The 14,655-nt window shown below is 40.1% G+C and overlaps 1 protein-coding gene across 6 annotated transcripts in view; it reads left to right on the top strand.

Annotated features, from left to right (window-relative positions):
- pard3bb (par-3 family cell polarity regulator beta b) overlaps positions 1–14,655 on the top strand; it is a 273,499-nt gene that overhangs the window by 166,229 nt on the left and 92,615 nt on the right. For 4 of the 6 annotated variants that reach the window (XM_053234427.1, XM_026912653.3, XM_026912652.3 and 1 more), the window contains 2 exons: positions 69–178; positions 11,048–11,092. In XM_053234427.1, coding sequence (XP_053090402.1) covers positions 69–178; positions 11,048–11,092 — 155 coding nt within the window. The remainder of the gene's footprint in view (positions 1–68; positions 179–11,047; positions 11,093–14,655) is intronic. The other 2 variants (XM_026912654.3, XM_034304641.2) reach the window with 2 other exon arrangements.

The raw sequence follows: 14,655 nt of genomic DNA, 5'->3' as shown, positions 1-14,655 counted from the left end.
TATCTCAATTGGACTTAATACAGTGTCACATGCTTTTCTGTCTCTCCGTGCTTGTTTGTACGTATCAGTTTGGAGTGGGAATCAGGTCCTTGCTCAGCTGAAAGCTCTCTGACCTCTCAAGCTCCTCAGGGTATGATGGAGCATCACCACATCAAATCTTCCAAAAGTATGGACCTGGGTAAGAAACTGAGCAAAAGACAACCTGCATACACATACAGTGGCCTACAGAATAAATGAGCATAAAAAATTTTATAAAATATACTTATAAATTTAAAATAACTTAACAGTTATTCACACTGCATATATTTGTTCTAGCAAAACAATCATTCTTACTTCAGGGCACAGGTTTAAATGACATGTTTAAACTCTACAATATTCCTATATGTTTGAGCTCCAAATATCACGTAAGGCAGTGTGTTGTTTGTTTTCATATATTAGTTTTTGCTTATTTTCATGAAGGGAGCCAATAATTCTAGAGGGCTCTGCAGCTGTAGCATGAATCAAAGCAGTAGCAGCTATAAAGCATGGCTTTATAGAAATGAAGTAAGAGGGCAAAACACACACACGCACACATAGGAGCAGTAACTAACATTTACTGTTGCTACATGTGCTACATGTGTGGGGGTTTGTCTTCCAGGACATAAACATATTGATTTGAAAGAGTAGGGATATGTACTGTCAGTATATGATCAGTGTCGCTCTTGCACCATATGTCTATGCGTCTTGCCAATAACCACACGCTCATGTGTTTGTGTGTGTGTGCAAACCTGCATGGGCACCTCTCTTGCTGAAAGCATCCCATCCATCTCTTTTTTTTTTCCTTTTTGATTTCCCAAAGAGAATAAGGATGTAGAAGCACTTAGCCTGCTCCAGCAATCTCTTTTTGATATGAAATGGCAACTCACCAGACTAAGTGCATGTCAGGAAACAGATCAATGCTCATCCTTTCCATAATGCAATTAATCTGTGTTCCGTGTTCAAATCTCGCTCCAAAAATCTAATAAAAGAGGCCTCTTTCCTAGATGCATCACACTCGGACGCAAACTAAATCTGTGTCACATGATGGCGTTTTAACAAACACTTGTGAATGTATTAGGGCCCTTTATTTAATCGAGGGCTGATGGGGTGGCTCTCTGGTGACCGCGGCTGCCGTCGCCGTCGCCATGGAGTCCAGCACAATGGGTAGCACAATCAGCCCTGCATCCTAATTTCTGTCTGCATAAAAACCAACTGAAATTTTATTCAGGGTGCAGGTTTGAAATTTGATGATTTCGATATGAGCCCACTGGTATTAATAATACATAAGCAGTTTCGTAGTTTATGAATAATAGAATGTTTGAATTGTGTTTTAATTGAATTTTTTGGCAGCATGCGTATATTCAGCACAGCATGGGCACTGAAAAAAAAAAAGACCTGGAGGAATTCCCCGCAGACGTGCATACATAACACTGTAAACCTGTAGAGGAGATTTAAACTTACTACGCAGATAATGGCTGTGTTTGCTACTCCATGTGTGCCGTTGCTTGTGCTCCGGAGGGTTTTTTTAATGATGGAGTGAAGTAAAGTTTTAAGAACAAAGAGATACAAGTCTTTGTATCTTGGCCTGCATTCCTGAAAGCATTGTAATGTTAACTGTTCATGTCATACTTTTATTATCTTCCAGCAATTTTTCATTCATTCCAGAGTTCATTTACAAACTTTATTTTTATCTCATTTATAATACAATTATGTGTTTGATTTTATTCAGGTACAAGACATTTTATACCACAGTGGTACTGTAATAAAAGCTCTCACAGTAGTGCCAACTGCAAGGCAACTCACAAGGTTTTATTATCGTGCTTGATCTAATATGTCATTGTTTTCATAGTAACAGATAATTTGTATTCGTAACCTAATATGGTGAAGCTTTCTCTAAGGTGATGATTATTTAACTCATGTCAGCACTTTGTAATAGACAGTAAGTTTTTCACCACTTTTTTTTTTCGGATATATTAACTTCAGTAGACGGAGAAATGGAGAGGAATAACTGTTTACGGCTGTTATATAGTTATATAGATAACAGGAAACAACTTGTTTCATGGACGTTCCAGGACATGTCACTGTAAATGGGTTAAAAGGTATGATGTCATTCTTAGGGATGGCATTGTTCTCATTCCCCTTCAATCAAAGCGACACTAGTCAGTTGCAGGCATCTGTGAGCTCATGTATGTAGAAGAGGGCGGATAGCACTTGCCTCCATGTGTGTTATGTTGACCCGTGTTATGTTACCCGCCACATTGGCAGGTTGGCTGGCTGGCTTCATGTGTGTCGAAGGAAGCATGTGTTAGCCTTCACCCTCTCTGGTTGTTAGCTGTGGTATGACAGGAGAGAGCTGGCTGGTGGGTGGGAATTGGCAGATGACCAAATTGCAGAGAAAATGGGGAAAATCTAAACAATAAATAAATAAAATTGTGTTAATGTTACTCACCTCTTGGGGCCTCATCTTTTTGTAAATGCAGGATGAAGTGCTATTCTCCTGACATCAAGTGAAGCCAGTTTTGTAAATGTACACCATTCACTGATCATCACTAATTAAATACAACTGACTAAATCATCAGATAGGTGACACAGGATAAGAACTGAGCATTAACTAGAGAAATGTCCAATGTTTAATAGAATTAATGAAATGTCTAACAAAACTAATTAAAGACCAGACCTGCCAAATTTATTATCATAGACAAGAGTAATTTGATCATGTAAACATTGTTTAGAGACTGACACGAGTAAACGGTGGCAATTTATTTAGACAAACAGCCAACAAATCATCTATAGGTGATCAACATCCTGTCAAGAGACTCATGAAGCAGGCTCAACAACACATCAGCAATTTATGGTTGTTGGTTTTTAGATAATTTGACTGCAAAAAAATACCAGATATATCTCCTACACACGCTCCAGCACCGTGATTTTATGCCTTATTTGCATTACGACTCTGCTGTGTTTAGTTTGTGATATAACAACAGCATGCAGCCTAAAAAAATCAAATGCATGTTCCTCCTGGTTTTATTTCATCCAGCAATGTTCCAGTAGTCTTGTTGGCCTGAGTTTCTGACATGGCACTGAGGAGTATGCACTTAACACTGGTGTACCGATTAACGTCTCACCCCTTTGCTTACTCACTGCAGCTGTGATTCGGTGCACTAAACTATTACTTATAAAGCAGGGATTATTTTTTTCCCTAAAAGGCCTACTTGAAAAACATTATCACAAATGATATTGTATATTCTGTGTAATATTCTTCAGGGGAGGAAGTAACATTGCCTGGGGCGTATCTAGAGATTTACCATGGCAGCGATACAGAGATAGGAAAGCACGAAGTAATGAGAGCAAGGTCTGAGATTAGAGAGGTGCTCTTGGTTCCGATGAGATGAGAGGAAGCAGAGGGGAAGAGCGAGCCCACCGGGCCATTGCTTCTGAGGGAGGGAAGGCAGCGCGAAACCGAAATGAAATGTCGCCTCGCGCAAGTCATTTTCTGTATGGATTTGATGGGTGAGATCGCTCTAAAAATTGAATGCGCACCATGAAAATTGAACACTGCAGCACATTTTCAGACGTTAGCTAAGGATGACCCTATTAGCTCCCTTTTTTTCCCCATTACACACAGAGTGAGTAATATTTCACTCCACTGAAACACTGGATGCAGCAGAATTTCAATTGCACTTCATTAGTTTTCTCACATTTGGTTCCCGCGATGTGATGTTCTAGTAGGAGCACAACCACACATATACAAGTGATTGTGTTTTATTTCTCAATTCATTCTCCCCCTTTTTTGCCTTTCTTTTTTTGAATTATATTTAGGAGTTATTTAGGATGAATATGACAAGAGGTCTGGTAGAGTGTATATGATTCTTCTTCTCCAAACTCTTCTCTTTAATTCCCACCAGGTCAGTGGGCATGTTTACATGCACACTAGTAATCTGATCGTATCAGATTTCGGCAGTTATCAGATTCTTTAATTGGTCATGTAAATGGCATACTCCGTTATCTTAATTTTTATTAAGGCTGTTTTATTGTATTTATTTTAATTGTATATACAGACATGGGTACATAGCATATGCAGTGAAGAGGATGTGATTCAAGATTTATCCCAGAGTATCCCATCCCTCCCATTGAAAGGGCATGGCCAATTTTGCTCTCTTGGTCTCAGATAAGAGAGCAAAATTGAGGTGGTGGAATGAACTTCCCATCATTCAAACATGCGATCTCTAGACAATAGGGAGAACATTTGTTTTAGTACAATCGGGACAAATCTTGAATCACACTTGCCAGTCGTGGCTGCCTGTGAGCTCATGTATGCGGAAGAGGGCGGATAGCTTGTTCCTCTGAGTGTGTTACGCTGCCATGTGTTGCTTTTGACTGGTTTCAAACCATTCTCGGGTGAAGCATGTGATGGCGTTCACTCTCCCAGTTGGTAGCTGTCATGATAAGGGACACCCGGCTGGTGAGAAGGAATTGGCCAAAGTAGGGGTAGAAAATGGTAGAAAATGGGTAGGGGAAAAAAAGATGACATAATTTCATCTTCTTAGGTTTGCAAACTCATAGAGGCACTACTGCTGATGTACATTCTGTTGCTCAAATGCTAAATATATCAATAATTAGAATGAGTGTTAAAGAAAATTACAAAAAATAAAGGTATCGAAGTAAAAGTTACATATTAAAGCTATACAGCAAGTATTCTTGATATTACAACCCCAACGACAAGGAAAAATACAATTTACATTTACATTTATGGCATTTGGCAGACGCCCTTATCCAGAGCGACTTACAATAGTGCTTTGAAGTCTATCAAAAATACATTCTGATATTGGCTCACTAGGTCACAAACTAGGAATACCATCAGTCCAAAACTCTGTTGGGGAGGTGATTTTTTTTTTTTGTGTGAAAGTGCTAATTTAAGTATTTTATGAAGAGGTAAGTCTTTAGACGTCGTTTGAAGACTGCCAGTGACTCAGCTGTTCGGACATCTAGGGGAAGTTTATTCCACCACCTTGGTGCCAGAACAGAGAAGAGTCTCGATGTATGCCTTCCTTGTACCCTGAGAGATGGTGGGACCAGTCGAGCAGTGCTAGAGGATCGGAGGGAGCGTGGTGGCGCTCAAGGTGTGATAAGTGCTTTGAGATAAGTGGGTGCTGGTCCGTTTTTGGCTTTGTAGGCGAGCATCAGTGTTTTAAATCTGATGGGGGCAGCTACAGGAAGCCAGTGGAGGGAGCGCAGCAATGGGGTGGTGTGGGAAAATTTAGGAAGGTTGAAAACCAATCGTGCAGCTGCATTCTGGATCAGTTGCAGAGGATGAATGGCGCTCAGAGGCAGACCTGCCAGGAGTGAGTTGCAGTAGTCCAGTCTTGAAATGACAAGGGACTGAACAAGCACCTATGTGGCCTGTGAGGAAAGAAATGGACGAATTGTTCTGATGTTATAAAGGAGAAATCGACATGAGCGTGTTAGATTAGCAATGTGAGAGGAGAAGGACAGTTGATTGTCCATGGTTACCCCAAGGTTGCGTGCGGTAACCGAAGGCGAGATCAGAGAATTGTCTAGGGAAATTGCAAGATCCTGAGATGGGGATGAATCACCTGGGATGAACAGCAGTTCAGTTTTGGTGGGATTAAGTTTGGTACAATTTGGTACAATTTGTGTACCTTTGAACAGACCTAGTCATATGCTAAACTTTCCACTAGCTAGCAAGCAGAGAATGTGTCTAATGCAATTATCACAGACAAGAGGTATATATTTGTCTCTATTTATTACTGAACTTCTTCACCACTCCTTGTTCAAACATTAAAATCCTGTGTAATGTGTAAAGTGCTAATACAGTCAGGTCCGGAAGTATTTGGACAATGATGGAGTTTTTGTGATTTTGCCCTTATACACCACGACAATGGATTTAAAATAAAACAATCAAGATGTAATCGAAGTGTAGACTTTCAGCTTTATTTTAAGAGGTTCCACAAAAATATGACATTTACCATTTAGGAATTACAGCCATTTTAAGCAAAGTACTTCCATTTTCAGAGGCTCAAAGGTATTTGGACAATTGACTGACAAGAAGTTAGTTGACCAGGTGCGGTCCATTCTCTTGTTATTTCCAGACAAATGAAACAGAAAAAAGGTCTGGAGTTGATATCAGGTATTGAGTTGGCATTTGGCAGCTGTTCCCTGGAGCTGCCAATATGAAGTCCAAGGAGATCTCAATGCAAGTGAAGGAGGCCATCATTAGGCTGAAAAAACAACATAAATCTATAAGAGAGATAGTAAAAACCTTAGGTGTGGCCAAATCAACAGTTGGGTACATTCTTAAAAAGAAAGAAATCACTGGTTAGCTCAACAACATCGAAAGGCCTGGAAGACCATGGAAGACAACTAAAGTGGATTCCTTTCCTTGTTAAAGAAATACCCCTTCACAACATCAACAGAAGTCAAGAATACTCTGGAGAAGGTAGGCGTATCATTGTCAAAATCTACAATCAAGAGACGCATTCATGAATGTAAATACAGAGGGTTTACAACAAGGTGCAAACCACTGGTAACATTCAAGAACAGGAAAGCCAGATTAGACTTTGCCAGAAAACATCTAAAAAAGCCTCCCATGTTCTGGAATAAGATTCCTTGGAATGATGATGCCAAGATTAACTTGTACCAGAATGATGGGAAGAGAAAAGTATGGCAAAAGAAAGGAACAGCACATGATCGAAAGTATACCACATCATGTGTCAAACATGGTGGAGGCAGTGTTATGGCATGGGCATGTATGGCTGCCAATGGAATGGGCTCACTGGTGTTTATTGATGATGTGACTGCTGACAGAAGTAGCAAGATGAATTCTGAGGTGTATAGGGCTATACTCTCTGCTCACATTCAGCCAAATGCTACAAAACTGATAGGATGCTGCTTCCCAGTGCAGGTGGATAATGACCCTAAACATACTGCGAAAGCACCTCAAGACTTTTTGAAGGCAAAGAAATGGAATATTCTTCAATGGCCAAGTCAGTCGCCTGATCTCAACCCAATAGAGCATGCTTTTCACTTACTGAAGACAAGACTGAAAGCAGAAAGACCCACAAACAAGCAGCAACTGAAGGTGGCTGCATTGAAGGCCTGGAAGAGCATCTCCAGGGAGGAAACTCAGAATTTGAGTTTTGAGGACATGGGCTCCAGACTTCAGGCGGTCATTGACTGCAAAGGATTTTCACCCAAGTATTAAAATCATGGTTATATTTACAATTATGTCACTTTGTCCAAATACCTTTGAGCCCCTGAAAATGGAAGTACTTTGTTGAAAATGGCTGTAATTCCTAAACGGTAAATGCCATATTTCTGTCGAACCTCTTAAAATAAAGCTGAAAGTCTACACTTCGATCACATCGTGATTGTTTTATTTCAAATCCATTGTGGTGGTGTATAAAGGCAAAATCACAAAAACTCTGTCATTGTCCAAATACTTCCCGGACCTGACTGTACAGGATATAGCTGAATTGCTAATCAGTAGTGAATGGATTTCGTAAATTCAGAGTTTTAAGCATTCTGTGCTGTTACATGTTTCATGTTATTGATATAAAGCTTAGTAGATGGAATATGTTCTCACACACTTAACACCTACTTAAAACCAATGTCTCTCTCTAGAGAGCTCTTCAGTCTTGTATAAATCCATATAAAGTCTATAGAGTTCACCTGTGTGTCTTTCTGTGCTCTTTGTTTCAGTTCTTTTGATCAGAAATAGTTTTCAGTTGTAGCCTTTGGTGTGTGTTTGTGAGTGTGTGTGTCTGTCTGTCTGTGTGTGTGTGTGTGTGTGTGTGTGTGTGTGTGTGTCGAAGGCCAACGTGTGTTATTCTCCGGAGCTTTTCTTTTCACCAGCAGGGTACGAACACAAACGGTCGATGAGAGCGTGCCGTTGCCAGGAAGTTAATGCCTGCATTATTCAGTGACCTATTTCTGTATTGTTTCTCCTTGTTCTCTCAGTGGAATGTGCAGAATTAGATTTACTAACACCGGGAAACACCATTAACCACACTGGGCTTAAGGAGAGACCTCAGTATAAATGCAGTAACAGTAAAGCCGTTACTCATGTGCTAAATTTGTCTGTATATCTGTGTGTGTTATTTTATGAGATATTTTTTTGTTTGCTGTTGTGAGTTTGTCTATGGTTTTTTGTGTTATTTTGTGTGAAAGTTTATGTTGTTTAGTGAGTGTGTGTGTGTGTGTGTGTGTGTGTGTGTGAGAGAGAGAGAGAGAGAGAGTGTGTGAGCGAGAGCATGTTTGAGCTTTTGTGCATGTTTGAGTTTGTGTCATTTTGTGAGCGTTTGTGTGTGTCTGCATGTGTGTGAGACAGTGTGAGCAAGAGCATATTTGAGTTTGTGTCATTTTTGTGAGTTGTGTGTGTGTCTGTCTGTCTTCTTGTGTGTGTGAGACAGTGTAAGCAAGAGCAAGTTTGAGAGAGAGAACATGTGTGAGTTTGTGTTTGGGTCTTGTGGAATCTGATTGGCTGCTCATGTTGTTGTGGTGAACTTGAACACAACCTTGTAAACATGTGTGGAACTGAATACAGCACATTGTTTTTGAGGCAGCGCAGGGATGAAGTGTGTCCTGTGTGCCAGCCTTAACATCTCCCCTGCTCCAGTACTCGCACTCTATTGTACACTCAGACATAAAGAATTTACGTATGTGATGTACTGCTAAAAGGGGCAGAGTGAGGAAGTAATTACTCATGGGTGGTTGCGTTTCTTCTTCCTTTATAATATTGCTTTAGGCACTGTTTTCTTACTGACTTCATACTAACAGTAATAATCTCTGAATGCGTATTCACTATGCGTAACAGTTGCTCTGTCATGTGTGTGAGCATGTTATTTGCGTTTATTGCAGCATGTGGTCACAAGAGCAGTTTTACTTCCCTGCTAGGAAAAACTGACCTTATAAAAATGAAAAAGATTATTTCAGAGAGAGTGTAGTGTAATGAAAATCTGTTACTGCTGCTCTTTCTGGCTTTTTGGCTAGTCGCCCCTCTCTCTCTCTCTCTTTTAAATCCTGTGTATTAGCCTAGCCACTGCTGCTAATCCCCAATATTTAACAGTATATGATTGTCAGAGAGCCCAGACTCTTATAGCCTGCTGCCGTGTCTGTGTCTGGCACACACAATAATTACACCAAATATCAGCCAATTTCCAGCCATGTTTATCCCTAAGCACTGAACCAGTATTTGCTAGCTAATGAAAACCAGAAGGGCATTGCGTTTTGAAATATATATGTTTTTTTCTCTCTCTTCGCTCTTTTTATGGCTGTGGTTTGATTGGGAGATTTTACCCAGTAGACGTTCCACTTGCTGTCAGGATCTGGTTACTGATTTATTTTCCATTTTCATGGCACGACGGAGCGCAGCTAGTGCGAGCAGCCTGGCCGCAGCCATGTGTAGTTACACAGGCGGCACAGCTGCTCCAGCTCAGAGCCTCTTAATGAAACCCAAACCCTGCTTCTACACACGCACACACACACACGGTACTGTGTTTCTCCAGCTTTAAACACGTCCCGTGCTTGCTACTGGAGAACAGGGGATTTCAGCTTCTGGGAAATTGACACATGGTTTTTGGGGGAATATCAAATATAGTTGCTAACGTGTCATACCAAGTAAGAGCATGTCAGACGTGTGGGCCCACATAAAAGCCTGCACAAAATGGTTCAAATTGTTTCCTCATGTCTCAGATTTGTATATTTCATCACAGCAATCGTGTGTCTCTCTCAGTCTCTTAAAAAAAGCAGTCAGAGATTAGTCTCTCTAATCCAGCGTTCACACTAGCAACAAGTTGTAGTCTCTTGTGGGCGTTTATCAACTGCTACTAATGTCTTCTTCTATAGCTTCTGTAGCTAACGACTTAAACACAAATAAGCACAATTAACACATTAATCAGTGTGAATATTGGTTGTTTGGTTTGCATGTTACAAGCTAGGCTTTCTATTAGCTTCTTTGGCAGGTTAGGTAAGCAAGCTTAACTGTACTAGCTATGTACGCTCATTGGAGGCACCAGTGATATCTTCTGCTTCCTTCCAGGATTTATTCTTTTTCTGTTAATGTCTCTATACACATTTATTAAGTAGCTGTATACGACAGGACGAGACGAACCCACAGTTATAAGTTTGTATTTAATGGGAAATAATTGCAGGAAGTAGCTAAAGTTGTGAGTGGGGAACTGAAGAAAAGTCCGACCACATGCACCATAGAACTGGTTTGAGGAATTGTTTGAGCCAGTCGTTTGGATTTGTCACTTTGCAGTGTCATACCTAATTTGTATAGAATTAAGAAAATCTCAATTCAGATGTCATGCTGTTACTTTGTTGCTGAAATTGCACATACACATACAGTTCCTTGAAAAGTATTAGTCCCTTCTTGATTTCTTCTAATTTGCACACTTCAGATCCTCAAAAAAATTTAATATAAGACAGAGACAAGCACGGATGTTTCTAGTCTAATTGAACCAAATTCTCAGTTAAATTTGCTTATCTGCTTGACTAAGTAACTAATTGGGCAGTTACTTTTTTATACAGGGCCAGCTGGTGTTGGTACCCTTTTTCCTTCAATAACTGAAATGATTGTTTAAAAACTGTATTTTGTGTTTACTCAGGTTTTTGTGTTATATTAAAGTTTGTTTAAAGATCTGAAATGACTGTGACCAATTAGGAAGGGGCAAATACTTTTTCATGGAATTGTACATAGAAAATGAATTGTCATTTGTCATGTTATCTCTTGCTGGTAGGGTTAGTCTAATGCACATACGCACGCACATATGTTCACACACTCAGTCCTACAAGTTAATCTGTCCACCTTTAGGTGTTGTGAGATGCCTTAGCAGCAGCATGTGAGAGTATTGATTAGAAAGCTTACAGCTGCTCATGTGCATGCAATTAGCAGTCATTAAAATGTAACCTGAGTATGTGCACACTTTTCCCCCCTGCCCTAATCTCTCTCTGTCTGTCTCTGTCTCTCTCCTTCTCTCTCTCTCTGTCTCTCTCTGTCCTTTTCAAGTTGCAGATGAAAGCAAAGTGGGATGCCTAGTGGGGCAAAAGTCAGGTAAGGAATGCATGCACACACACATTCACAAACACAAACAGCTGTGTCGAGGCAGTTGCCCCGTGCCTTGTTGATGGAGGGCCTCTGTGTGTCGTGATGCTGATGGATGGGGGCCTGAGCTCTGAAGCTCTCGAGCAGACCTGGCAATCAGACGGAATAGACTTGCAGATAGAGATGCAAGACCAGCACCACATGCTAAAGAGCATATCTCAAATTCTGTCTAGTTTTGTAGAGCTTGCACACAAACTCTGACTGCTTCCACACTTATTTCTGTTTGTATCCATTTGCACTGTTTCCTAATGAACCTAATTGCTCCAGTTCCTCTAAATATAAACAAGCAATTTAAGCAATGTTAAGGGTAGGGGTGGGTGGAGGGGGTTCTTCCTTAACAAATGAAAGAATCAGACCGCTTGATTATAATTACAGTGTTTATGCCAATCTCTTATGGCATTTCCATTCATCATTCAATCGTCTTTAGTAAGCTCTTTATGTTAGCCAGGGGTGCTGTGCCGTACTGTTCACGGGGTTTAAATACAACCTGCATGGGTCGCCAGTCCATCACAGGGCACCATGCACACACGTTCACATACACATTATACATAGACGCAAATTAGATACATCAGTCTACCTACCGGCATGTTTTTGGGAGGTGAGAGGAAACCAGAGAACCTTCCACCTCCCTAACACATACTGGTAGGTGAATTTACATTTTTTTCCCATATCCAAGTGTGCTTGAACTGAGAATGACATGTTTGGTCAGGTGTAAAAACTGTTTTGGAACCCCATGTAATCTTGGGAATCAATCTGTAGTCCGTACTGGTCTAGCGTTTTTTTGTTTGTTTGTTTGTTTGTTTGTTTGTTTGTTTGATTGGTCAAACTTGTCATGTTACTTTCCAATTTTGAGTTTCAAAGTGGCCTGAGAAGAAATTGTGCTCTGCAGATAACTGAACTGAAACTGATCAGCAGAAATTGCTGAAAGTCTGCTGATCAATTTTGATTAAAACAAGGAAAACATTAATTAAATACACGTTATTAATAACATAATTGATCAGTCAGTTTTAAGCATAGCAGAAATGACGTGTAAAATTGGTCAACAGTTCTGAGAAGAAAACCTGCGGTGATAACACCATTCTCCAAACAAACCCAGAATCAATCTGGTGTAAGCAACTTAAGTATTCAGAAAAAAAAATGCCCTTAGGCTGTAACAACCAGAATCAGTCAATCTGAATAATATTTGCACACTGAAGAAGCCAATGCAGTTAAATGGGAAAGGACACAGGAATGCAGAAAATTAATTTGCTCTAAGGTGAATTTGACTTTAATACATTTACAGTCGGGTCCATAAGTGTTTGGACAATGACACAATTTTTGTTAATTTGCCTATGTATGGATGCCACAATGAATTTGAAATGAAGCAATCAAGATGATTGAAGTGTAGATTTCAACACTGCTCTATATTCCAACACTATTTTCACTGGCTCAAAAGTAATGGGACAATTGACTGATAAGCAGTTTCATGGCCAGGTGTGGCCTGTTTCCTTGTTATTTCCTGACAAATTAAAGATAAAGATTTGGAGTTGATTCCAAGCGTTGAATTTGCATTTCACAGCTGTTTATGAGAACTCGCAATTTGCAGTCCAAATAGGTGTCGATGCAACTGGCCATGAAACCAACATTGGGATGGTGTACAGAGGCGTAATTATGAAAATTATTTCACTGTCCAAATACTTATGGAACCGACTGTATGTGAACTTTAACCCCTGCAAATTTGTGAACATCAAAAATGTAGGGCAATAGAAAACAAGGGGGCAGGTTGTGCTCTTTTTTTCATTTTGCAAGTACGACTACATAAGAAAGAACGTTACACAAATTCTTCAATAGCTCCTCTCTCTCTCTCTCTCTCTCTCTCTCTCTCTCTCTCTCTCTTTCTCTCACTCTGTTCTCTGTCAGCCAAGTAAACTGCTGTAGTGCTCTGGACCATAATGAGAGGGTTTTCTGATTGGCTGTGCGCATGTGTGTATGTGTGTTTGTGTGTGTGTGTGTGTGCACGCCTGTGTTGGGTGTGAATGTGTGTGTAATTGTATGTTTATAGCCATGCTGTGTTTCTGCCTGAGCTGATAATCTAACCTTGCACGTGTGGTCCAGAAGCTGAACACATTTTCACCAGATGTTTACTCTGCTCTCTTCATCCCTCCCTCTCTTCCTCTGCAGTCTGGACTTCACCTCAGGTCCAGCTGCAGTTAGAGTTAAACGAGGGAGATGATGGTGTGGATTAAAGAGGGAAAGAGGAAAGGGCCTGAGGGTTTTCCCCTCTCATAAGTATCTCTCCTCACCTGCAGCCAATACAGGCGCCACTGCAGGCCATGGCTTTGATGTATGTGAGATCGAAACCTGCTCCTGATCATACATCTCCTTCCCTCAGTGACCATGCATCACTCCTGACTTGTACAGTTATGGCACTGTACACCTGAATCTAGCATACAAGGAAACACAGTGTGGTCCAAAAGTCTGAATTCACTTCCAAAATCTTTATATATTTCATCACTAATCAAAAAGGGATATTACTCATGTTCATTCATTCAGTTATTCATCTTCAATAACAGCTTTATCCTGGTCAGGGTTGTAGTGGATCCAGACCGTATCCTAGGAGTGCACCCTGAATGGGACACCAGTCCATCGCGCACCCATTCACACACTTATTCACACACTCATTCAAACAAAGGGCAATTTATCTTAACCAATCCACTTACAGGCATGGTTTTGGGAGTTACAAGGAAACAAGAGGAAACCCACATGGACATGGGTAGGAGATCTAAAACTCCACATAGACAGTAACTTGAGCTCAGGAATGAACCTCTGGAACTGTGAGTGCATTCATCCTTGCAACTCCATACTACAGAAATGATTACTCATTTTGCTAGATTGTTTTTTCCTGTCCTTTGAGAAATCACTGTAAGTAATATGGAGCTGTACACAATATATATTTGTTGTAGCATAATATATATACATATATATATACATATATATATATATATATATATATATATATATATATATATATATATATATATAAAACTTTGGTCTTGGATACGTTATGTATTATCATGGCTACTGCTTTTCGATAAGTTCTAACATGGTTCTTATTTTAGTGGCTTGTGCCATAATCTTATTTGAGAAATATCATTTTTCAAAATTAGATTTACAAGTAATGGAATAAAAAAAGATGCCCCTGGCATTGGACTCTGCTATATCATTTTCCATTGTCCTTGTGTTTAGTTAACAGCATTTCCGTTTTTAATGTAGTAAGCACTGAGGCCCAGTGAGTTCAGTGATCTTGCAATTGGTACCATTTCAGTTTCTATCATGACACCTCTGTAGATTTCTGCTTCTGACCTGGCCTTTGACTAATGGCTTGCTTTTCTCTCTTGGCATGTGTGATTTTTCTCCATGCTTGCAGTAAAAACAGGCCTGGTAATACATTTAATAAAACAATCCATTCTTCTGCAGATTTACTGATGCTCGTGCTAATGTTTATTGACAGGTCGGCGAAGGCTTTGCTGACT

This window comes from Pangasianodon hypophthalmus, chromosome 5 (assembly GCF_027358585.1).
Source record: "Pangasianodon hypophthalmus isolate fPanHyp1 chromosome 5, fPanHyp1.pri, whole genome shotgun sequence".
NCBI classification, from domain to species: Eukaryota; Metazoa; Chordata; class Actinopteri; order Siluriformes; family Pangasiidae; genus Pangasianodon; species Pangasianodon hypophthalmus.
This window is presented reverse-complemented; position numbering and strand designations above follow the sequence as displayed.